Source organism: Ochotona princeps, chromosome 5 (assembly GCF_030435755.1).
Source record: "Ochotona princeps isolate mOchPri1 chromosome 5, mOchPri1.hap1, whole genome shotgun sequence".
Classification (NCBI taxonomy): Eukaryota; Metazoa; Chordata; class Mammalia; order Lagomorpha; family Ochotonidae; genus Ochotona; species Ochotona princeps.
This window is the reverse complement of record NC_080836.1, coordinates 24,642,592-24,670,116: the sequence shown is the minus strand read 5'-3', so window position 1 is coordinate 24,670,116 and position 27,525 is coordinate 24,642,592. Positions and strand designations below refer to the sequence as shown.

At 36.3% G+C, this 27,525-nt stretch overlaps 1 protein-coding gene and 1 long non-coding RNA gene across 2 annotated transcripts in view; one reads left to right on the top strand and one right to left on the bottom strand.

The window, feature by feature from the left end:
- Positions 1-27,525, top strand: part of LRP1B (LDL receptor related protein 1B) — a 1,366,825-nt gene that overhangs the window by 1,312,746 nt on the left and 26,554 nt on the right. The window contains exons 87-88 of the mRNA XM_058664204.1: positions 15,357-15,531; positions 19,483-19,587. Coding sequence (XP_058520187.1) covers positions 15,357-15,531; positions 19,483-19,587 — 280 coding nt within the window. The remainder of the gene's footprint in view (positions 1-15,356; positions 15,532-19,482; positions 19,588-27,525) is intronic.
- On the bottom strand, positions 13,503-14,544 carry LOC131480364 (uncharacterized). Its single transcript, XR_009245437.1, has 3 exons — positions 14,453-14,544; positions 14,008-14,096; positions 13,503-13,609 (listed from the first exon to the last, which is right to left on the bottom strand). It is a non-coding gene; the product is annotated as an uncharacterized LOC131480364 (long non-coding RNA).

Genomic DNA, 27,525 nt, shown 5'->3' with positions numbered 1-27,525 from the left:
CATAAATCTGATTTAAGTATATATAAGATGCATTCAATTTATATCTGTGGTATACTACATAATTTTCATACAATTATGATATAATTGTATATATACATGCAATCATGTTTATGCACTGAATCATTTGAATAATGTATGTTTTAATGTTATAGCATTAATTGGCATGGTATGAGAAACTTTGTTTTCTGAAATAATCCATGCATGTCCATGTATGCATGTATAATCCATGTATAATAGAAATCTGTAATGAACCATTGAAAATTAGATCAGATTGTGTATACCAGTAGTTCCCTGAACAGGTTTACTTCCACAGATAAGTTAATTACCACCACAAAATGCAACCTATTTGAGTCTGAAAGGAAAAAATTAGTCCAATTCTATGTCACATGTCTGAAAATGTATAGGTCTGTTTCATTCCTGTCATGTCGCTGGAGTAGTCAGTAACTGGTTCACTGCTCCCATAGCGCAGTGAGTTTTTCCAGGGAGTACTGGGTGCTGAAGATCTTACACTCACTGAATGCCATCTGGTCTGCCCTCTCATTTTCTGCTCATCTTCCTCTCCAACTTTCCTTTCTCCATCTGACATCTCACATACACAGGTTCAGTTCATTTCTGGAGCAGTAAAAGGTGTCCTTGCCTGGTCATATTTATGTGCATTTACAATGGGCTTTCACAGTTTTTAAAATTTAAGATATTAACAGTGTAACAGATTCTTTGTCCTCTGAGGTAACCTGTTTTCCAAGAGACAGTGCTCATTAGGAACTCAACAAGTACTAATTCAGTGTCTAAAATATCCAATTTATGATAAAACCTAAACTGTTATCAAATAGTTTTATTGATAAATAAAATGTACACATGTTATATCACCATGTAGAACATCATATGTGATGGAAAATAAAGCAGGGTAAATGAAGAGTGTAACCACTGTGTGACTGGAGAGTTCAGGGGGTTACAGAAACAAAAACACATACTTATTGTGCCAAATAGCTTGTTGATAGACTATATACTCATGTATTATACACATAAGCTTGTATTGACTAAACCTCATCTCCTTCATGTTAAAACAATTTACAGTGATGTTTTCCAGGGATAATCTACCTAAGTAAGATATCCTGGTGTAATTTTTATTGACAAATTACAGTAATGAGATACATATATATATTATAATCATTCTAAAGGTTAAAGGCTACTAATAATTCAATTGAAACTTTTCAGTAATCCTTGAATTTTTATGAGTCTTAGTGAAGAGTGATGCTATTATGTAGCAAATTGTTTTTATCTCTAGGCAACTTACTTTGATTCACACATAGGTCCAGAGGATCATTTTAGTTACATATTACTTTGCCAGGTGGTCTTTCCAAGGTGACTTTCTTGATATTTTAGTGAATTCTGATCAAGCAGTAACTGCATGAATTGTTATTTCTCTTTTGGCTTTCAAGTTAATGCAAGTAGCTGGCTAATTATCCAGTGACTATTTGACCTTACATTATTGTTATCTGGGGTTTTTGTTAAGATTTATTTTATTTGTAGTAGAAACTGAAATAGACAGAGAGGAGGAGAGACAGAGGGAGAAAGATCTTCTGTCCGGTGATCATTCCCCAAGCGACTGTAATGGTCGGAGTTACACCGATCCGAAGCCAAGGGCCCGGAGCCTCTTCTGGGTTTCCCATGCAGATGCAGGGTCCCAAGGCTTTGGGCCTTCCTCAATTGCTTTCTCAGCCCACAAGCAGGGAGCTGGATGGGAAGTGGGGTCACCAGGATTAGAACTGGCGCCTTTATGAAATCCCAGTGCATGCAAGGCAAGGATTTTAGCCACTAGGCTACTGTGCAAGGCCCTACATTGTTGTTACCTGTTTAAAGAAAGATATTAAAGAACAGCTGGCAGGAAGGTATAAGTAATCATGAAGCATTTAGCATCTAGATTTGAAATGGGTAGATTGAAAGACGACAGGAATGATGCAAGGTAGAAGAGAAATGGGAAAAACAATGGAAAATGGGGAAGGAAGGGAGAAAATAAAGACAGAGAGGGGAAAATGTGTCCATGGAAACGTGATGGATGCCTATACGATGACCTCATTCTCACACTCTGCTGATGTTAAGTTTTCCCTTACTTCAAGTTAGACTACAACTTGATATCAATACTTTTATTCACAATGTGCCCATCTGAACTGGTCTTTTCCTGGTGACCTCCTATCTATTTTCTTTTTCCATTTCTACATGAAATCCTTTTGCAATTTTCTGTAAATGAATTTCCTAAGTCATTTTTCATTACCATTACAGACTGCTTAAGAGGGACAAACTTTATTGAAAAAAAAAAACTTAGTTTACATTCTGGAAGTTCATAGCCCAAGAATGGACAGAGGAGTTGGGAAGGCTCCAGTGATATTCACTGCCTTAAGCCACAGTGGCAACACAACTGTAGGAGAGGGAGAGAGAGAGAGTGTGTGTGTGTGTGTGTGTGTGTAGAAAAAACTTGTATCATAAAACATCATGATGGGGAGAGATGGTTATTAGTTGAGATATTTGCATCTCTCATCAGATTGCCTAACTCAAGTTCCAGATCTAGCTCCTGACTCCCACTTGCTGCTAATGCAAACCTTTGGAGGCAGAAGGGATGGCAAATGTATTTGAGTTTCCACCTCCCCTATGGGAGACGTGGATGGCCCTGACTGCATTTCAGGCTGGGACACTGAAGCTATTTGAGTCCTGAACCAAGAAAGAGTGCTGGCTGTCCTGGGCTCACTCTCCCTGGAACAGCCAGAATGTGTTGCAGGTTGAATGTTTGCTCTCTTTTTTTTTAAGATTTATTTATTTTTTATTCGAAAGGCAGAAATACACAGAGAGGGAGAGAGAGGAAGATCTTCCATCCGTTGAATCACTCCCCAAGTGGCCATAACAGCTAGAGCCGAGCCAATCCAAAGCCAGGAGCTCAGAGCTGCTTCTGGGTCTCCCACGTGGGTGCAGGGTCCCAAGGCTTTGGGCCGGCCTACACTGCTGTCCCAGACCACAAGCAGGGAGCTGGATGGGAAGCAAGGCTGGTGGGATTAGAACCGGCGCCCATATGGGGTCCTGGCACGTTGAAGGTGAGGACTTTAGCCACTAGGTTATGGTTCCAGGTCCTGTAAGCTTGCTCTTACAAGCTCCTTCTGTATCTAAGCATCTCACAGTAGGCTCTACCTTTTTAAAGATCCACATCACCTTTTAATTGTCACCACACTATTGTCCCAGGCCTCCTACAGGTGAACTCTAATGGACATCTTCCAGCCACATCCAACTAGAATAAGTAGTTGTTTTTTTTTTTCTCTTCATTACATGTATATAGCAATAATAATTCTTTCTGTTGCATGAATACAGTCTTTCATTATTCTTGATTTTCTTCAATTCTGTTGGTTTTGTAATAATACAAATTTATCACACTTTAAACATAATAATGTTGTTCCTTCATAGATTCAAGCATTCTGGCACATAGGCTCCATTAACACAGTTTATGTTAATGAATTTTATAAGGCCCAAATTAATTGCATCTGATAATGAACTTGGGCCTAAGTATGACAAATGAGTTGTTTATAGTCACAGAGGTATGCATACAAAATTGTCATTTTTTAAGCTAACATATATTCATTCATTTATTTTTTAATTAACCTCATCTGATGAATCATATTTAGCCATCATCTGGCACTCAGCATACCCAGTCTGAAATGACAACTTTGTATTAAGAGCTTCTTCTTTAAATTGTTTATAAGACTGCTTTTGTGGCACAGCAAGTGAAACCACTGCCTGTAAACCTAGTTTCCCATCTTGCTGCTGGTTTGAGTTCCAGCTACTTTCCTTCCTATCCAGTGCCCTGCTAATATACTTCAAACAGCAGAGGAAGATTTCCCCAGAAGGCCCAATTGCTTGTCACTGTACCCATGTGAGAGATACGCCTAGAGTCTCAACCCCAGGCCACGTGAGGAGTGAACCAAGGAATCAGATTCTCTCTTTGACTAAGGCTTCTCTGTAATGACCTTTGAAATAAATAAGTGAATCTTGAAAAAGAAAACCTTTTAAAATTAGGATAATTTAAAATAGAGAAATTTTTAACACAGAACTTACAAATAAAATTGTGACTATATTGCATGCAAGGTTCTTTCACCTGAAAAGACACGGTCATAAAAGTTACACTAATTGTTCACTGTTTCTAAAAGTACTGGTGCTATCAGTGTTAACATGAATTTTACAAGTCTTTCAAAAATATAAATGCTATGGGTACATTTGAAATCTCACTCCACACTATTAACACACTCAAATTTTTGATAATTTATCTTCCTGGATTTTATAGTTTCCTTCTGTGTAAATACTCAGGCACAGCAAAGATTTATCAAAATTTTATTCTTTAACAATTTATAGTATTCTCGGGCCCGGCGGCGTGGCTTAGCGCCTAAAGTCCTCGCCTTGAAAGCCCCGGGATCCCATATGGGCGCCGGTTCTAATCCCCGCAGCTCCACTTCCCATCCAGCTCCCTGCTTGTGGCCTGGGAAAGCAGTCAAGGATGGCCCAAAGCTTTGGGACCCTGCACCCGCATGGGAGACCTGGAAGAGGTTCCAGGTTCCCAGCATCGAATTGGCCCGTACCGGCCCGTTGCGGCTCACTTGGGGAGTGAAACATCGTATGGAAGATCTTCCTCTCTGTCTCTCCTCTTCTCTGTATATCCGGCTTTCCAATAATAATAAAATCTTAAAAAAAAGAACAATTTATAGTATTCTCTTCAGAACTGCTTTGCATATGTCACTATTTTAGGAATAAGTTATGAAATGCTAATTTTCTTATATATGCTTTCCTGATAAAAATCTTTCCGTTCTAATCAGTTTTGCACATGTTTTCCCTAATGAATATTTAATTAACATACATAGATTCAATATTTGCTTACTTTCTTAAACTGACTTCTGAATTTTTTTCAATTATGTTTTTTTTTCCACTTTTTTTTTAATTCCATTTCATTTTATGACACGGTTTTATAGGCTCAGGGATTCCCTTAACCCCTCCACATGCCCTCCCCCCACCCCGGTGGATTCCTCCACCTTGTTGCAGTATTACAGTTCAAATTCAATCAAGATTCTTTCTTTGCAAACATATACCATGCATAGAGTCCACCATCTTATTGTCCAGATAAATTCAACAGTTTCTAGGGAAGACCCTCTTTGGTCTGAAAGTAGAGCTGGCAGAATATCATCCTGATCAATTTAAAGCCACAATACAACATCAACAACAATTTACAACACTATGGAGTTAATTGACAGTATTGAGTAACCAATATGTTAAAAAATACAAGTTCTTAACAACATCCTGTAACTACTTCATTGACATTTCAATTTTAGTTTATACAGAACCTGCTGCTATACACCTTAAAATGGCTATAGGGAACTATTCAGCTGTCTCGTGTCTTCTATTTTCATTTTAGCCTTTAACAGTTTATAGTGTTGAAGCATAATTTTGCTGAACTTGGCAGATTTTAGGATAGTCTAGACTGGCTTATAACTCTAACAAGGCATATGTCAACAGTTGAGGTGCAGAACAGTTTTGGAGGGGAGTGGAGAGAAATCTTCAATACCTTAGTGAGGAGTAACTAATTTTTGTGTCTACCTAGTAAGGTATATGGGAGTCAAACCTGTCCATTTTCTCTCCGGTTCTATGCTTTCCTTATTGATCTGTCTATCTACTTTTTGTGGGGTGGGGGCCTCCGGAGTGACCCTGATGGTCATTGCAAGCGAGGGTGGGAGCCAAAGTTGGAACTAAGTAAGGACCAGAGAAAGCTCCCCTCCCAAGTCCCGAAGGAAGTTTACTGTTCTTCTGTTTCTGCAGACAGCTCAGGGCTCCTGGCTGTTATTCTGATGACATTAGATCCTGTGAGGAAGGATTTGGCTTCTTCCATACCGTGTGGGAGATCCAAACGGGGGTGGGTAACCTCAGAGTTCTCAGCTATAAGGGCACTCCAATTCTCCATGGTCTCCTTGGCAGTTGGGATGTAGTCCTTGGTGCCCATTCTGATAGTCCTTGGTGAGAATTCGGGAGTCTCCAGGGTTGGGCTACAAGTCTCCCCTGCCCTCCTGCTCCACTCCAGGGTCCCCCCTGCTCTGTGCATATGACCTCCTGTTAAGAGGTTGACTGACTTCTGAATTTTAAAGATATGCTTACTTCTACACAGTAAGTCTAATTATTAAAATATCTTAGGACACATAAAACATTTAAGGATTGTAAACAATTCTAAAATTTCTTAAACATATTTTTCTCCTCTCTGGTTTATTGTTTTAAAGACAGCAACCACAAAACTTTAAGTGAATTTATGCAAATCACCATTTTTTTGCACCCTAAATTAGGTAATAAGGAAAATTGACTCTGTTAATGCTGTATGTCTCTAGGAAACGGGCCATTTTTAGTCTTGTTGACATCGTTAGTTTCTCAACGCATTTTTAGAAAACCTTCTAAGTGCATGACCCTATGTAAAATGTGAACAGTGATGTTTTAAGCTTGTCTTATGTTGAGCCTCATGGCTGTTACTTTGTTTCTTATTTGTCTGGAAGGATTAAAACCTGATTATACCTAATAATTAATATGCATAATGATTATTAGGTAAAGTAAGAATAGATCACATTGATGATTCTGTGTTCTCTTGAAGTAAGAGACTCCATTATGGAAATAATCACCAATGTAATGAGTGATAAATACCCTGCTTGGATGCTGGAGAAAGACAACAGAAGGGGGAACATTTGGCTTTAGTAAGAAGAAAGAGTGCTGCATGGTGTCTATGGGCTCTAATAAGTGCAAGCTCTGGTGGCATCATTTGAGACGTCCCAGATCAGCCCCTCTTGCTGCTGCAGGGCACTTTCCTTCCGATGGGTGGTAGGTCCTGTGACAGCCATGGAGATGGGGCACTTCCATTTTACATCTGCTGAAGGGAAAGGGAGTACTAGAGGCATTGAACAATGTTTTGCATACTCCTTTTCCTGAGCCAATATATGAACTGTTGAACATACACTAAAAAGTAAGTGTTTATTGTAAGAGTTAGTCCTATTTAGGCTTAAAAACCTGTTCTCCCAATGATTTGTATACAATCTTTTAAGTTGCTTAATATTTCTGTGACTTGTTTTATTCCCCTGTCAAGATAGAATGATGCCATCTATAACAAACACATGTGTCTATTATGTAGCAGATGCCCAAATGGAGTATGCGTTATTGTCATGATTACTGTTTTCTTACTTTCACTTGCAACTGGCTCTGGCATGGGAGTACAAAGCGTACAAAGCGCATGATGGGAGATTGGTGAGTGTAGTGACAACATGGACATCATTTCCAGGCTGACTTAAATCAGTGACTCCTTGAAAGATAATCACAGGTTATCTTGGAGACAATAATCAGGTGGCTAAGATGACAAAACACTATCAGCCCAAGGAAGAATTGCGTTTCCCTCATATTCTGCCCCAGGGGTGTGTGTGTTTCTTTTTCTTCAGTCAGCTTGTTGTAGGTACTCACCAAAAAGTATATTAAATATTATTGCTAGTGTCCTAGAAATACTTCAAATATGTATGGAAATATGCCTAAGTCTACATACAATATGTTTGTTAGCAGAAATCAGATTCTACTCCTCCTAGAACACAACAAAACTGAAAGTAGAATGTGAATTGCAATGAAAATGACCTCAGTTATAAAAATCTTGAAGACTTGCACATGAAACTTCTCCAAATCTTTGTGAAAGTAATCCAATCCTTCTTTAATTTGTTATTATTAGTATTATCCTATGTGTCTTTGTGTATGCACACTTAAATTGTCAAGGACTTACCTAAATGATGAATAGGAAAAATAGTTCACACTGATTAAAAAATCCAGATCAAACTCCAGTAAGTGTAATTAGTGTGCATTCTGGTAGTTGTACTATTGAGCTTCCACCATTTAACACATTAAAGGCACTGCAAGTTCCCCCTATTAGGCTTAAGAAACATCTTCCTCTCTTGCTTAGGTGGTATTATGTAGTTTGGTTTGCTCCTGTTTAAATTTCACAGTTCAGTAACTCCTGCAATGTGAATAGACCGGTAGAAAATATGAGTTAATAATTAAGTTCCTTGGCAATTACTTTTCATTCAAAAGAAAATGCTTGAGAAGAAAATGAAATACAGTTATTAAAGATTGTATGGGTACATGACTCACCATGAATATTCATAAACCTATGTCCATGCCCATACATGCATACATTTTTATGTGGTCTGTAACTATGAAAGATTAAAGGAAAAGAAATATTTCTTTGCATTTCTGTGCTCATGAAAAAACAAGATTGAGAGACAAAGGGAAAGACAGAATGTAATAATGATCTCCCTTGAGAATTACTTCATTTCTGTGGTAGAAAATAGCCATTCACTTACTCATCAGTTCCTATCTACCTAATTACCATATGAATACTCTGTAATTATATATTCATCATTGTCCTTTCTATTGCATGATTGTGTTTGGTGCTGTAAGGTAGTTCTTAGTGTAATTACCCTACAGAGGTTATAACAATTTTTATATTGTGACTATAAAGGGTTATGATATAACTTCATTGGAATCTCTAAGTTTCTTAGCACAGATGAATTTCATTTTAGTATTGTTCCTTGTCATATGAAGAACATTTCAAAAGCTGTGCAGTTCATGTCAGTAACATGCTCAGAATTCATGTGATAGACTTTATGTAGGAAGTGAGATGTGCAGTTTCTTACCACAGTTGCTGTTCAGATCGATTTGGCTTCTGTTTTTTCATGTCTCAATGGTACAATAAGGCTGTCAGAACTCTGAAAGCAGATTCCCTATTCAGTATTCTGTGGAACTGTCTGCAACTCCTAGAATGCAGTATGATACATGCATGTTCTCAGCAAATAACCAATCACAGATCCACCACTTCCATTTTATCCACATGGTAAAATTACTCTGGTGGGTTTAAACGGAGATCCACTGCACTGTTGTGTTGGATTTACTCTTCTATAAATTCAGACTGCTCCTACTTAATGCTTACTGACCACTCTAACAAGAATCTTCTATCTTTATAATCTTCCATCATTCTTTCTCTCTAATTCTTTATTCTATCCATTAACAAAAGCATCCTTTATATCCTATGTATTATTTTTATTCTACCCATTTTAAGCCTAACATTTTTAAAAGATATTTTGAGTGTCAGTATCTATTGAGGTTTTTGTTATTTTTTTTCCAAGTTGGAAGGTAAATAATCTCTCTTTGTGTGTGAAAGGGAGCTGTCAGTTTGTTGGGGGGTTCATCTGCATCACAAAGGTCAACAAAATCTTTTTGCTGCTCATCTTGATGTTAAACACCAATATTACTATCAATTTTAAAGGAATTATTAAGGCTGTCTTCATTTTCTGTCTACTGTTTCGTATTCAGTAACATTTTACTTAACAAAAGTCAACTATGAAAATAACCCAGAAGACTATCAAAGTTTCTGTAATGGTAAGTTCATATAAATATTTGATACTCATAAGGATAAAGGAGTTATTAATACAAAATATCAGTATTTACAAGATCATATATATATATATATATTTTAGAATACCTTCAAAATGGCTTTAAAACATTGTAAGGACTAATATGATAACCTCCCTACACTTCATGATGCTAGGATAAGATAGGGGCAGGAGCACGTCCCTTAGAATCACAGTGAACCATTAAAGCCTAAAGGATGCTATCTCTTATGTTATTTTTTCTTCACACTTCGCTAAGTTAGTAAACCAATTTCTGCTGGGTATGATAGTACTAATGAAGTGTTCCTTTCTTGAAATAAATCGCTGAAGTGATCCTTAGAATTTGCATATGAATGTGTAGTAATTATTTGAGAGTAGAGAGGAGGCACTGATGAAAAATGCAGTAAATGTTTACACAGTTTTGCTTAGATGTTTCTAGCTCAGAGCTGCTGCTGAGAGACAAACTGAAGAACTGAAGTGCCATTCCTATGATTCATGAAGCAATGCAGTCATCATGTCAAGAATTACACAAAACCTGGACTTCAGTTGCCTCACCCAATTTCAATACCACAAAAAACATTATGTATCTCAGGCGGTTTTCCTACACTTACGTAGTAGGTGTCATGCTAGCACTTAGAGTGATAGAAAACACATTCTCCCCACAATGTTCTGTTATTCTCCCTACAACATGCCTTTTTTAGCTCCAAACAGTGCATACTGATACCATAAAGCAAAAAGGATGAAATGTTAGGTTGGGTGGAGCAGAAGTGACCAGCACCATGCTGAAGTCAAGTTGACACTCCCATACAGGAATATCTGGAGTACTGAATCATCCTAGCCTTGTCTCTGTACAGAAGGTCAACAAACACCATGATGACTGCCCAAGTTATAAGTGACAAGCATGTGCAAACTGAGGAACTGTTGCCTTCTCCCATCAGCTGTACCTAAAATGTATAAAGGACCAGTGCTGGATACCATTTTTCTCATGTGGTCACTCTGCTAAGTGGAAGTGGTCCCAGGACATCTCCCACCAGACAGTAAGCCATCAGACTCTTTCCCCAATTAATAAAACTCTTTTCTCATACTAAAAAACTCTCTCAATTTCTTCATAATGTAACAACATGAAGGGATCATTTTAAGATTAACAAATTGGTAATCCTATGTTTGCGTGGTAGCTTAAATAGTAGATCAATTTCTTATATAAATAACAACAGAAGACTAAATCCATTGCAAAACTGACAGGACCAAATTACCACCATTCATATTAAACCTTAATATAGTTGCCTTAAACTCATCAATCAATTTCTTAAGATATGAATTTTACTCTTTTCAAGAATCTTGGAATTGTAAATGAGTTAGTGCCTTTAAGATGAAAGAAGGAAGGAGTAAGAAGGAGGGGGTGGGTCAGGAGGGAGAACAAATTAAAAGGGACAAGAAGGGAGAGACAAGTAGAAAAGATGAAGATTAAATGAAGAAAGGATAATTGCTGGAATCCTAATGGAAATACAGAAAACAACCCACCCACACGGTACTCAGCAGGTTCCACATCTTCACATCTTAAGCCTAATAGAAGATGATCAGAAAAATATCATAGAAAGGCACCAAAAGGAGATTCTGCCAGATCTGGAGTCTAATGAACAGCTCTGCTTCTGAACTTCAACTCAGTATAGAATATTAAGCATGTGCCCTGGGAAGAATGCAGTGCCTCTTCATTTGAATATCAGTAGAGAGTTCACAGATAAAAGGATTGCTGTCTTCTTTGGAGGGGAGTACTGGCATATCTGAACAACATACTACTTACAATTCCTCTTAAAGTGGAAATTCTAGTATCTTTTATTCTACTATGTTATCATAAATAAACATTTATTGTACATTTTTTCAATTCCATATTTGTGTCTTGAGGTCAATCAGCTGCACTGAATAGCATATACTTTGACATGTTTTCAAGATGCTATGACTTTGGAGAATGAAGAATTTCCTTTAAAGCATAAAGCCTGAACCACTAATTCTTTTTAAAAATAATGTTTACAAGGAAAAAAGAAGGAAATTTAAGATCTGCTTGCCACATTTATTTAGTTTAAATGTGTTGAAATAATTCAACTGTATCTCACAAGATATGCAAGTGTTGCATCTTAATAAAAATGTTTAAAAAATATGTATAATGAGAAAACTGTTTGGTCTTATTAGCAAATTAAGCTAGATTTTCTATTCTAACATAGCCTATACGCCTTTAAATAAAAAATATTTTCCACTGAAATATATACGCATAAGTTTGTTTTGACTTATTGATAGGTATATACAATAATATAAATTAACATTCACATCAAGATAATATATTAACAAAACCATGGATTAGTTTTGCTTTTAAATATAGTATGAATTCCTTTTAAAGGCTGTGTTTATTTTCTGGGCAAATTTTCCTTTCAGAAGTTTATTTGTGAGACTCACATTTTGTGGTTTAAAATTGTAAAGTTTGGGCCCGGCAGCGTGGCCTAGCGGCTAAAGTCCTCGCCTTGAAAGCCCCGGGATCCCATATGGGCGCCGGTTCTAATCCCGGCAGCTCCACTTCCCATCCAGCTCCCTGCTTGTGGCCTGGGAAAGCAGTCGAGGACGGCCCAAAGCTTTGGGACCCTGCACCCGCGTGGGAGACCTGGAAGAGGTTCCTGGTTCCTGGCATCGGATCGGCGCGCACCGGCCCGTTGCGGCTCACTTGGGGAGTGAAACATCGGATGGAAGATCTTCCTCTCTGTCTCTCCTCTCTGTATATCCGGCTTTCCAATAATAATAAAAATCTTTAAAAAAAAAAAAATTGTAAAGTTTTCGTTTTGTATTTGTATAGTGTAACATTTTATCATATTCACAGTTCACCCATTTGTTTTGTGGTGGACATTAGATTATCTTCAGTTCTGGGCTCTTTCTAAAGTTGCTGCAATGCATATTACATTTACCTGTTCGGTGCACTGGTGTGTGATTTCTCTTGGGCATTTGCTGCAAGTGAGCATACTAAGTGTAAGGTGTAAGGATGTTCAAATCCAGTACAAATAGCCAGTTGTTTCCCAAAGTGGTTGAGCCTCTTCCACTTCTACAGCTATTGTTTTGGAGGTTGCACTATTATTTGTTACCAGTGTGGTACATTTTTAAATTGCATTTCTTTGATTACAAGGGAGTTGTATGAATTTTCATAACCTCTTATTCTTAGTCTAAGGTTGCTTTAATTTATTTATCAAAATTACTTATAACCAGAGTTTTACCAGGAAGACTTTCACACTGTGTGATGAAGGTAAACATTCATTATAGCTGTGTACCTTTGGACAGTAGTGACCTTCAGAATTTTAGCACTTTTTTTTTTCTAGTTTTACAGGTTTCTCTATTGGTGTGGTTAAAGCAGAATGTGTCAAAAATTGAGATTAAAACTTATGTTTTAACTATGGCTCTCAGTGTTAGTCAAAAAAAGTATTTCGGGATCTTACACAGTAGCCTAGTGGCAAAAGTCCTTCCCTTGCATGCGCCAGGATCCCATATGGGCACTGGTTCATATCCCAGCAGAGCAAGTTACTATCCAGCTCCCTGCTTGTGGCCTTGGAAGGCAGCTGAAGATGGACCAAAGCTTTGGGACCATGTGGGAGACCCAGAAGAGACTCCTGGATCCTGGTTTTGGATTGGCTCATCTCTGGCCATCGTGGCCAATTGGGGAGTGAATCATCAGACAGAAGATCTTCCTCTCTGTCTCTCCTCCTCTCTGTATATCTGACTTTCCAAAAAACAAAGAAATCTCTAAAAAGAATTAAAAATAATAAAGTATTTCAAATTAATTCATGTACAGCTATTTTTGACAGTTTAGTTCTTTTGCCATCCAACGAAATTGCCCCTAATTCATTTCCGTCATTCTCCTGACTCCCAAGTTCTCTACTGAGCTCTAGGCTCAATGGGTTCCACTTTAGTGTATCCCATGTTCAATGAGTTCAAAATTCTTAAATGTGTCCCTCAAGGGATTTGGGTGACAAGGAAAAGAGCAAGAATTTACCTGATGAATAATTCACCATGGCACCTTCTGAGAAATGAGAGAAGTTGACCAGCAACCTTCTCCAGTCTCTCCGGCAGCTGAACCAGGACCACAATTCTTAAGGTCTCTGTCAAAATAAGGAAATACCAACCTGTCAATGGAAGGTTGTTCTTCAAGAAATATGTTAATAGGTTTTTTTCGTGTGTGTGAACAAAGACAAAATTTTTGTCATGTGTACCATGTAAGTCTCAAACAAGTGGAAACAGACATCTTTAAGGGCACATACTAGCTATGAATTAATTTTAAACCTCAATCTCTCACATTTGAAACTGCCCACTTAAATTGGATTAAGCATTGAATCTCAATGAGGATACTTGGCATAATGCTACAACAAGTACAAGATTGCTTGAAATGAATTTCCATAGATGCGACGCAAGCCAGTCAATAAATTTAATTTATGTCTGATTTAATAAAGGCTAGATAAACAGACATGAGAATTATAAATTATATTTTAATTTTCCTCACATTGTCATAGGAGGTGAAGTTTACAGGTCGTGATTTCTGTCTCAGCTAAGTTGATTCATAATCAGATAGTTAAAACGAAATTGCAGCTCCTAAAGAAAAAAAAAATTGAAGATCGATTTAATCAGCATATACTTATTTAAACTATGAATTTTAATGTTTTGAATATGCTAAATTAAGATTTATTTATGTAAATACTCATGTGGACCTCTCTGCTTTGTAAAATATTGAAACAATGTCTAAATCTAAAATTAGAGTAGCTATTATATTATTTAATTGCCTCTGTTTTATTAAGGATGTTCAAGAGATACAGAATCATTTGGAGAACAAACTTCCTTTGTAGTTGAGAAAATTGCCTGTGGTGCTTAGTCAGATAGATCTTTCAAAATAAAAGCCTGCAAACACAGGAGGATTTTCTCTATGATTGAGGTGGAGGTCATGCTCTTACCTTGGTCGTGTCGGGAGGCAGGAGGTGGGTCACAGTCCAGATTGGTGATTTCACTTCCCATATCAAATGGAGCAGCAACACAATGCTGTTGGCATTCTGTGCAAAGGAAACTTCCTTGCTTGCTTACTTCTGTGTGTATTGGGAAAGTAAGTAGGGTTGCTTGACACCTGTTCAGGCAGATTTCTTTCTACAGCTCCCACAGCTGCTTCAGAAAGTGTTGTCTAGGCAAACCACACCTTGCATTTTCTCCATATGAAAGAGGTGTGATGAGGAGCAAAGATACCTGACAGCTAAGTCAACTTGAGCATTGTTGCTCATGTTGAAATGTAGTCACATTGTTACTCAGCGGGTTAAGCTTCTGCTTAGGACATCCACATCCTGTATTAGAGTACCTGGTTGTAGAGTCCTGTACATTACCCTTCCGATCTTCTGTTCCAGCCGCCTGTTCGTGTGTTTGCAGGCAGTTACTGATGGTACAAACATGCATGTGTGTTCCTCTTACGCATTCAGGAAACCCACAGGGAGGTCCTGGCTTCACCCCAGATGTTTGATTCAGGCAATTGCAGAATGAGTTAGTAGATGAAATGTCAGCTCTCTTTCTCTCCAATACTTTTCAAGTATATTAAAACATCTTTTCAAAAATGAAATACAGAGATATGACTTTGTAAAATTGTATTCTTTGCATAACTGCTCTCCTTATAGTAAGGTGAAATGAGAGCTAACTCAAGAGTAAAAGAAAAGTCAGCAGCATAATTAGAAAATGCTAGCTTTCTTTGTAATTAAAAGCTGTTTTGAAAAATGAACGTTAGTTATTGGTTGCTCATTTGAATATTCAATGGTACTGTTTATTATGATTGAAGAAAAATGTCACGTGATTTCAATTTGTGGTTGTGTATCTTCCCAGATGTGTGTCACCACTATTGTGTGAATTCTGAATCGTGTACCTTCAGGGATGATGGCAGTGTTCAATGTGTCTGTCCAACACGCTATGAAGGACCAAAATGTGAGGTGGACAAATGCATCAGGTGCCATGGGGGTCACTGCATTATAAATAAAGACAATGAAGATATCCTTTGCAAGTAAGTCAAAATCCAGTGTTATTTATATAAAAATTTTCTTATAAAAGTATGTAAATAACAGGGACAAACAGCAAGAACTGTGCAAATTATTTCTCTTATGTGTATTTGATAGCAGTCACCACATTTGTGTGTGTTTATAGGTAAATTTAAATTCGTTTCAATGGGCATAAACTTACGCTACATCTTTCATTAATATCTGAGGAACACGTAGATGTTGTATAATGACATGGTCAAATTATTCCCGCTAGAATATTCCTACAACAAGCAAGAACTTGTGAAATGCCAGGTATTTTCAAAAACAAAACTATGTGCAGTGTTGTTCGTTCAGAATTTGTGTAGTTAGTGGGTTGATCTTTGTTTTGACAAACTGATCCACTGAGGGGGAGCCAAAAGCTTCTCTAATGGAAATGACATCAATTCATTTTCTTAATTAGCTGTGAATATTAGGGCCCCAAATAAATAGAAGGGATAATAAATTCTGCACATTAAATGTACAAAAAGTGTACAATTTTGACTTGTTTTTTTCAAGTTTGACTTTTGCCATGGTGCATTTTTACTTTTAAATTAAGTGAATGGAAAATAAAAAGACTGTAGCTAAAGGGAAATACTGGTTCGTCATATGTAATAAATGTATCCCACTGAGGTTAGGGAGCAATTCTCACTATAAGCTTCTGTTAACAGGCTTTAAAATGTGGGAGAGGGTTTATTTAGAAATAGATTTGCTACCTTGCCTTGCTTAGTAATGTAATAAGTGAGCATATAACATTAGAAAAATTATGCCTGCCAACTAACTGCCCATGCCTCAACTTCCCCTGAGCTCTCCAGGCGAGTGCCGAATGAAGAATGTCACTCTGTCACAAAAGACCCAATGACATTTCGTTTCAGACAGCGTGACAGTTGTTTTTTTCTTTATTTACGCTCCTCTTAGAATTTACTCTAAACATGATTTGTGTTATCATTATGAATGACATTTACTCAAACCTGCAAATTAGGTCATTTGCAAGTACATTATTTTCAAAGCAAAGTAATTGGAAATATGACTAAACTATAAACATGTGCCTTTTATAAGGACATAAATGCAAAGCACACATTCATAAACTACCAAAACATATTTGCTCATGATTTCTTGCAATGAAACTTCAGCATGAATGAACTCTAGTTCAATTAGTGGGCGTACGTTCCACTCAGTGTCCAGTGTACCACATCAGAACGGGTTACGGTCATTCTTGCAGTTCCATTTCTCATACCCAGGGAACCGTGACTAGTACATAAAAAAGATCCAGAGCCAACATTTCCTACTGAACTTACCTTGAAAAAAAAAAAATCAAAGGCACACACCCTATTACATTTTAAAAGGAAATCTGACTTAAGGAAGAAAGGACAATATTCTTTGGACATCTCAGTTTTTTCCTGTTCTTCAGGAAAAACTGGATTTTCTAGAGTAGAAAAACCTATTTTGTACAATCCAGAAGGATGCTGACATCCAACCTTATAATCCTTATCTACAAAAACTCTTTTTCGTTTTTTTTTTTTCGAACTCCATGTTCAAGAATGAGCAAATTGCATAAGGTAACCATGAATATTTAGTACAACTTTTCAAGTAAGAGTATAATAACAAATGACTTACCAGGTAAGTTAAATAATATTTGACAATGGCAATAGAAGTGAAATTCTTTGTATATTCTGAAACACGTTAGATGATCAAAGCATTGTCATTTCTAAGATGTTTTCCAGTTAGCATTAAAATGAAGTTGACAGTTACTCTGGAATTCTGCTTCATAGGTAAAAGAAAATAAAATTACAGCGGTGAAAGTACATTTTTTGTTTTTAATTAGAAAAATTCAAGCCACCATGGGTCTTGTGATGACAAATATATAGTTGTGTTTCTAATACACATCTTAGCAGCTGTCAACCTGAATAGGTACTCTATCAAGTATATATGTGTATTGTCTTTTAAGCAGTCCTAATTGCATATTTTTGTGTCTTCTGGAAATCAAAGTATCAGTGAAAAAATCTTCAGCATGCTCTTCAGTAACCTCAATAATACCCTTTTGCTATCAACTGTTTTGAGGATTCTTGTTTAGTGTATAACTGATAATTGATTTTTGAAAGTGACACATTATAAACTTGGCATGTGAGTGAGAATATATGTAAAAAGGAAAAGTATTATGAAAGCTTACATTAAAATATGTGCTATGCTCTTTGGAACATTATAACTTGTATAATATGTATTTCACGTTTAAAACTTTGCAGATTTCATCTTGAGTTTTAGATTCACACAAAATCTTTAGAAGGAAAAGGGGTAACATGTCTCATAGCTGGTGGAGTCAGAAATTTAAATACAATCAAAGCATTTCTCTGTTGTAGAATATAAAGTTTAGCATACAGCTAACTTTTGTAGAGTCATTTTAATATAGAATGAATGATTTTTCCCATCTTATGTCTGCTTGATCAAACAAGAAATCACAGTTTTTTACTCTCTAGTTTTCCAAGATACTGGGTACAGATCAGCATTCCGTCAAATCCACATAACTTATTAGACACCAGTGTCAGTGAGCTTGCGTGATATATGCTGTGTCCATATTGAGATAACTATGTAGGTTGTAAAGGATATCACCTTAGAAACTTTAGAAAACCCAGACTTGCCCTGGAATGACTCCTTTTTCCATAAAGATTTCAAATCCTATACATAGTTTATGCACTGATTTTTTTCAATCTTTTACAGAAATCCAGTTTTTCAGCTGGACCCATTAGAAATATTTTCAAATTAAACACGTGATGTCAAATGAATATGCATAGAAGAAAGTGAAGGACAGCATCACAAATCAGTTATTTCCAGGCACCTGACTTGTTACGGGACATTAGCCTATGGCGGATGTATCATAGTAGTTACCCACTGTGGACATTAAGGACACAGCAGCCTGAATTGTTTGTGAAATTATTTCAAGATATAGCATGATATGCTCAGTTGTTTCAGAGCACCAAATGTTAGCATGACCACATGTTCCAAACAACAGGATCTGCTATTAATTCTGATTTTGGCTCTGATTGTATTATTTCAATCCTATAGATTTCTCAATAATTTGGAACACTAATTGACCGTCTCTATATTCCCAGCAGTTTCCATTGTGCGCTCTGTTTATGTGTGCTTAGGAATGTAAATAGCATATAAAAGATTACTATAATTTCCTATGTTTATGCTCATTGTTGAGTATTTCAATAAACAAAGTATTTACTATTATCTCAGCCATGTAGTATCACTGGTAAATAGAATTATTTTCCCAAGATTTTAAAGACCGCCTCATTATTTTGTTGACATGATGCACATTGTCCCTAAAAGCCTGCTACTTAGCTTTTCAGTGAGTTCCTCCATTTCTTCTATGAGAATGAAGGGTTTGACATTAGTTATAACACATATTCAAAGATAAACAGTAAAACCAACATGATTATGGGAAACTCCGCACTATCTTAGAAAATGCGACATCTAAAACTCTTAGTCATTTTTTTTGGATGAGATTTCCAGTTTAGAATGAAAAGCTGAAACATTTTCTTCCCGATTATTATTTGAACCTATGATTTTCAATTCACACAGATGTCACCAGATCCTAGTTTTATAACAAAGGAACAATATGCTGATGCCAAGGTCTCTCTGACATGTAAATGAAAGCCATTGGAACATAAGTACATTTCGCTAAACATACATGTAGAAAAGTTGAAATTTCTGCATTAAGCTAGTCATTTGAAAATCTGAAAATTACAAAAATTTTTTATGTCATATGTCCAAATAAAAATGAATTATTTAGCCTACAGCATGTCTCTTTTCCAGCATGTCTCTTTTAGGCAGCCAAACCATTACTGTTGTGGGATGAATAATCTTATACTCAGAGATGGTGTGTCAGCTTCCAACCTTAATGATGCCAGTAACAATGGGATTTGTTGTTTTTGCTACAGCTGCACTAATGGGAAGATCGCCTCTAGCTGTCAACTATGTGATGGCTACTGTTACAATGGTGGCACGTGCCAGCTGGACCCGGAGACAAGTGTGCCTGTGTGTCTGTGAGTATTTTTACAGCATCGTGGGCATTTTATGATAGGACTTTGTATGTACATATATTTCCCCTGCCTCTCCTTTCTGGGGGAAAGACATCTTGAATGAGTGTTTCATGCACATCTCTGATCAAGTATTGTCCCTCATTGGCTCATGTGTTAGAGAATCTCCATCAATTTGCTAATAATTTCATGAGAATGAGCTCATTCAGTTCTTAGCATTACATCATTTCAAGCACATATAGATCTTTGAACTTGGAATTTTAAGGGAAATCTGTCCCAATTTTCCTGACATAATTAAGATACATAAAGCATAGAGATCATCACTTCTATGAGTACATTAATATCTATGGTCATCATTTTTGGAGGAACTTGGGGTTTTTCAAATATGTACTGCTGATTGATTTTTTTTTAATTTCTGTATTACATTTACAGTACTGTATTCTATAAGCCTGTTAGGCCCTGAAATTTCTTTTTGGAGGGTGGGAGGATATCTGTACTTTAGTCTTGGTTTCTAACCACCCAAAGAAAAGTACTGGAGATTCTCAAAATTTCTGAGAAAACATGGAATTTAATATTTCCTTGTGCATTCTCTGTGCAAACAGACTACTTGAAATGAAACCACTAAGCTCCTGTGGTAACTACCTTGACTTTCGCTTTCTCATCCTTTGATGTGAAGGGGTAATTGATCTGGCTCCCAAACCTGTGAGAGCAGCATGCAATGACTGTGTATGAGAGAGAAGTAAACATATCTGGAAGCCATTTTTTCACTGTTGCTATCTCTTTATAAAGTAAATATGAAGCATATTTGGCAAAGAAGAAAAAAAGTCCGTCACCTTATTTAGCTGTATTTTACTGAAATTCTGCAGATGCTCTGTGGGGTTTAAAAGTCAGCGCTGTGACCAGAAAGAAAACCCTTGTGATCACTACTGTCAGAATGAGGGGATTTGCACTTTAACTGCGTTTAATGAGCCGAGATGCAAGTAGGTTTAACCTTCCACTTACCACTGCGCTTCATGTGACATCATCTCAGGCCACAGTTCATTGGTTTAAATCATGAACATCCACATGCATTTCACAGTGTATATTTAATCTCAGGGCTCATCTGTGTCATACACACTTAACCTCTGCTTCGCTCACCGACAAGTATGTGCATTACAGACTGCCAGAGTATCTGCAAAGGTAATGGAATGAATGTAAAGCCTTGTGAAACCGTCTAATAAAAAATACATTCGCTAGACTAGGAGCAAGTCATTAGAGAAGTGAGGAAACAGTGGTTTTAAGACTCTATTACTGTAGGATAATTTTGGAATGGTGCTTTTTTAGTTAGTAACTGACTATGTTTCAAGCACTGATGGAGGAACCCATTTATTCCCTCCACCGCCACAGCAAAATGTAGCTGAACACACTTTTTCTAGCTAGGTTTTTTTTTGTTTTTTTTGTTTTTTTTTTTTTTTTTACAGAGGGAGTAAAAGTATATGCTGGCAATTTCCAGAAACTTCTTTTATGAATAGTTCAACTCATTCTTTCTTGATTCAATTTGAGGTGCTTAGAAAATTTGTGAAAAACAAACTCATATTTCCCCTGAGGAATTTCAGAGGTTACCTCTAAAGTGTCTGTGGCCATGGAAAAGGTTATGCCATATGGATTTAAGTTGTGGTGATAGGTCAACTCTGCCATCGTCCTTAAGTAAGCAATGCCTAGTAAACATCAATAATTGGCACCTCATAATTGATGCATTGGTTGGGGTAGGAAAGTAATTAGGAATGTGTACAACCCACAAATGCATTAAAACTAAGGCACTTCATAATGTAAACATTATTGCCTTACTCATGTTCAGTTGCTACAGATATGAGGCAGAATCTTGCACCAACGGTTTTGCAGGTGGTACTTCTAAGCAAGTAGAGAAAGCAGTGGAGATTACCTAAAGGATTCCATGTGAAAGTTTTTGGTCATGCTTCAGGAGCAGGGAAGTGAGTGCTTGAATTCAGGCACTGTAAACAGAGAATAGAGAGAACAGTAGATTCATGGATATTTTAGTAAGTTTAGAATAATCCTTGATCAAATACTGAGGGAGGCACTAATTTCAGTGCATTTTTTAGAGTACCCCAAGAACACCAGCAATTTCTACTCTGGGTCCCAGTCTTTGTTTATCCTGCCACTGTGTTCCTGTTCCAGAGTAATACTAAAAAGGGTAAGACTCACAAACTGATCGTAGAATCACTTCACATCTTGTGTCCTCAGGATAAAATTTCTCTTGGGGCAGGAAATCAACAATGATGTTCTCTTACACTCCTCAGTCTTAACAAACCTCAGGAGAGACACCATCTATGAAAATGAAGATCAGCACATCAGATGAAACAGCCAGGAAAAATAAGTTCATTTCAGAGATTTAGAGAAGCTTTGTTTTACCTCTGACTCTGCCTTCATTTGGTATTGTGGGTATGTTGTGAAGAGATTAGTTTTTGAGTCTTAAACTCCAATCTCAGAGGAGAATAATATTTATTATTACACTTCTCAAACATTAAAATCATCAAACAAGCATGTAAGAATTACACTGTGTTATCATTCATTAAATCTTTAACCAAATATTGATCATCTATGGTGCATGAGGCCTTGTGTCAATTTAGAAGAATTAATGAAAGCTAAAATTGACTTATAAGACACATTATGCCAAATGCAATATTATTCACATATTAATTTATATGTAATGTTAGATGATACAGTGATTATCATTATGATCTAATGATTATCATTGTTTCACACATGGTAGCTCTGGAGACAACAGTGTATTGCCCATGCCCTGTTAATGACTGTTAGGGTCTACTGCTCTTTCAAATGATGCACTCATGGCTTTACATCTTAAAAAGTTAAAGTTCATCTTGAGTAGATGGCTGGCTTTTAAAAACAAAAATATAATTTTTAATTTTTATGATATAAATATGGGCAGAGTACTGTGAGAAACCTAAATATGGATCAATCAATGATTCCTAATAATAGAAGACTTTGTAGATGAAGTGACATTCTCATAGCATTTTTTTAAAAATCTATTGCCATGATACATGAGAAAAATAGCTTTTAAAAATATAGCTCGATTTTTATCCATTTATTTAGTTGTTGGTTTGTTTGAGAGGCATGGGACCAGAGCCAGATCTGGAACCCAGAAACTGAATCCAAATCTTCCACATAATTAAAGAGGGGCTCAATTACTTGAGTCATGATTGCTGATCTCAGAATCTGCATTAGCACATGGCCCAAGTGAGAAACGGAGTCGTATGCTGAGCTCAGTATCATAGTTGGTGTCTTGATACCTAAGCTCATTGTCTTCTCCTGACAATGTTTTGCAAAGTGGAGAATGTCAGTCAAGTGAGAATGGATATGAAAGCAAGAGGTGAAAGTCAAATCTAAAGTGATTTGTATCCACTGACAAGGTGTGTTTTATGCCATGTTGCTGAGTGGATTTAGAAAAAGAGTACAATATTAAAGCAGAATCCTAGAAAATCTCATTGTTTTGGTACAGTGTAAATGTGGAATCAGTAAAAGTAAATGAGGAAAAATAGATGTTGGGAGAAGATTAGATTCTTCCAAGTCAAAAGATAATGTCAAATGATGTCAACTCCAGAGAGCTTCATAGACCATCAGCATTATAAATGGTTGATTTGATTTTGCAGTTTGATGGCCACTATGGCAGTAATGTGAAGGTCCCTGTGCAGACAGAAATCACACAATGACTGGTTAATTGAAAGATGATAAAATATGGAAAAATGCAGATTCCTTTCTGATGTTTAAGTATGGATCAAATGAAGGAACTAAAATAGCTACAATCTAAGAAACATTGTTTTTATAACAAGTTTTGGAACCAGGTAAACTTACCCATTCAAGAGGATTATTCTTTCAATAGATATATATTTTAAAGTTTTATTTATTCATTTTAAAGGCAGAGTTACAGACAGGGAAAGAGAGAGAGGGAGATAGAGATTGAAACTTTCATGGGCTGGTTTCGTTATCCAGATAGCTAAAATGTCCAGGCCAGGCTATAGCTAGGAGCCTGGAACTTGTCTCCCATGCCAGGATCGATCCTTCACTGCTTTCCCAGGCACATTGTCAACAGGCTGGATCAAATATGAATCAGCAGGGACTAGAATTGGCTCTCTGAGCTGGCTTAGCAGGTGATGGTTTCACTTGCTGCCCAAGAAACCAACCCCTTTCCTTACATGATTAACTAAAGGCCTACTGTTAGCAACTTTGAAAAATAAAAAGGATTTTTCAGATGCGAATTTCATGCTGATACTCCCTATATTTAAAATTTCTGTGATATGGAAACATGTCCAGATTTCCCTAAGATATTTATAATTGATGAGGTACTAACACATAAATATAAATAAATACAAATAGAACTTAAAATATAATATGTAAGACCATGAGTTATACCAAATGTTTCAGCTAAAAACTGATGAGGCTCTCTGAAACTCATTCAGGCAGTTAATTCTTTTCACTAGGGAAGATTTTTGGAAAATAGGTACCAGTGATATGATCTCAGTGGTAAGTAATCACACACCTTCAGGTACTCATCACAGGTACTGGTTCATTCAAATGCCTTGGTAGAAAAACAAAACTTCTTTAAGAGATACAGAATACTGCTTACCTAAAACTTGCTTGTACTATATTTCTCTTCACTTTAAAATTGAATTGTATAGAACTTATGCTCCTTTGGGAATTCTGCAACTACTCAGATAGACCTGGGTGATAGTTTTCTATGTAGAAATTTTATTATTGTGACTTTCAAGAGAAGCCACGGACAGCTTTTGCTTCTGTCTCTTGGGGGCCATTTTCACTTACATATGAACTGGACAGAAAATTAAAAACCTGCAAAGGAAATAATAGAAAAGGGGATGGAAATCTGTTCTTTTTAAACATTTATTTAGAAGGAGTTTTGACATTTGTTACAAGGGGATATTGAAAAATGGTAAAGCCATATTTTAAGGAAAATCTGACAGTATATTGTTATATTTTATGGTATATTATAGACACTATTAATACTGTGAAGAATTATTGAAGTCAATAGCAAATTAACCATGCTTTCCTATTTGTAAGATTTCACCCAGGATCACAACTTAATTTATATAGATTTTTTTGTAACCAATGCCTCTGTCCATGGCATTACTTCCAAGAAATACCCACAGTATCAATTACCTTCCAATAATAAAGACATATTTACAGCTACCTTCCCATCAATGGAAGACCTGCCCTACCAACCTGTATACTGGCGCACACATGGATGTTTTTTGTCAATACATTATTAGACCCAAATGCATCTCTACCTTTTTTTTTTCCTAATAAATGTATTATCTTGCTAGTGTCAAATAAGGCACAATCTCTTTGTGGGAAGCACATTGCAAACAAGTAGCAAATATTGGTAGAATTGGAATTAACTGAAGCTTCTAAAAGAAAAGAATCAACTTTAAAAAAACACAGTTGTAACTTTTTGTTTTGTCAACTTATTGGCTAGCAGAGATGGGAAATACTTTTTTCTGCCAGAATCCATCTGGATACTTATAACATCATTCACAGGTCATAAAAAGCTATCGGTTTAAAAAATAGCCTGATATTGAATTATTGAATTTTGTGTTCCACCTGTGATTGGCTTGGCAATTCTAGACTAAATGATTTCATGGGCCTTATATGCTCTTTCAGCCATACTCCATCATTGAAGTGCCTCCATTCCTTCAAATTCCAATCTTGAAGCCCCAGTACTCAATACCTAAACATAGGATTATAGCTAGAGACAGTGCTATGAAGAGATGATTTAGGAAATTTAGTCATTAGAATAGGCCCTAATCCAGTCTGAGCATTGGTCTTATTAGAAAGAAGGTTAGGACAGAGAAGCCCATCCCTATGTGCTGGACACACAGAGAGAACGTGTGGCAATCAGCAAGAAGGCATCTTTCTGTAAGTCAAAGAGAATGGTTTCAGATTTGATCTCAGCCCTCAAGCCTTAGTGAAAATAAATTTGTTTTTCAAGTCACCAATTTGTTGTATTTCATTACAGTAGCCAGAGCAAAGCAAGACAGATTTTGGTATCAGGTGGTAGAATTCTATATTAATAAACACTTAAGAAGAATGGACTATCTTTGTAGCAGTAGTCTGATTTGTGACTTAGTGTTTTGTAGAATGCAAATCATGCAAGTGATTAATATTTAACTTAGAAATACTAAATCCTAATATACAGATATTTTGAGAAAGTTACATTAGCTTTCTGTATATTTTTGTTTATAAGCTAATATATTTGGACTGATTATTCACTATTGCACTATGAAATTATGAATTACAATGTGTTCAACTGTCCAACTCAGATTTCATCTTGAAACAGATTAAGATGAAGAGTAACATAGTTCCAGATACAGATTCTTTTAAAATGTGTCTAAAATATCTCTCAAGATCTGAAAAGGTATTATCATCTCAGCAAGAATAAGGAATAACAGAAAAATTGTTAACATAGTGGCAGAATTGATGGTTTCGTATGGATTGAAAGTAAATAATTCTCTTTAATTTCTCTGTAATTTCTATGATTATATTACCCTGCAAATATAGAATATTACGCAAAGGTAAATTTAGGCATAAAAGTATCTGTGCCTAAACTAAGAACAACTAGGCCATGTATCTTTCTTGTTCTGAATCCCTTGTCCAGTAGATCTAGTACGTAACAGTTACAATCCCAGGTGTCTCTCCCTTGATTTATTTATAATTTACCTTTGAGTTGACAGCAGAGTCCCCAATCTTCTCCTGTCATATTGATTTATCATTTTCACTACATCAGTCGCTATCCTAGGCACTAGAGAATGTATCAGGGAACAAAATGATAACAGAGTTTGACTTTGTGGAGTTAAAAGCCTAAGAGGAAGGACAGAGACATGGAGAAGCTAAGTGAAAGTTAGCTGTAAATATGCTGATATTGTTATGCATTTTCATCTGAGTCATGCTTTGCCTTGTAAACAAGAACAGAGAAAAGGGATACAGAATTTTGAAGGGAGATTTACAATCCAAAGTAAAATAGTTATGGACAACCTCTCTGAGATGATGGTATGTGAGTTAAGAGTTTAATTGGACAATGTTCATTCCAGTCACAGAGAGAGGCTAAGTTAATACCCAAACACAAAAATGAGAACAGGCATTGTGTTTGAATTTGGTAAATGTGTGTGTTAACATATAATCCAAGTTTGTGGAAATTACAAACATGTACATTTTTGCATATGGAAACATAACACTTATTTACACAGACATGTACATAGGATTGCATATAACACATGTAAATGTATATATTTGCATGTGTCTACAATGTGCACACATACATACATGAATATGCAAATTATATGAACTATGTATTTAACTATGTGTAGTTATACATAGAGAATTGTTAAATGTGAATCAAAATGGCACTGATAGGTACCTATGATGTGGTAGTATTTTTAAGATCATTTTCTACATGATTCATATTCTTTCAAAAATGAAATAAAAATTTTAAAAGATATTTGAATTACTTGAAAAGAGAAAACCAAAAACTAAATCTCTTACATTACATTATCCCTGAAGTATTAACTTAGACACTCACTGTTTTGAAAATAGTGGTTGGCGAAGCTCCACGACGTTTCTCAGCATAGATGTTATTGCTTCTTGCCCAATGCAAGAACACGTCTCCATGTGGTCAAACACAAGATAGCACTATTAGTTTTGGGTTTTAATTTCTTCATTTCAAACATAAGCTAAAATAACTGATTGTGAACATTTTGCCTGCATCTTTTTTTCTTAGTTTTGATTTATTTAGGTTTTTTTGTTTAAGAGAAAATGGTTTAAGAGAAAAAAGTATCCCTTCTTTCATTATCTGTGTGAGTATGCATTTATATTTCTCATATTCTTTAATACTCTGGTTTTTGTCTCTATAATTGACCT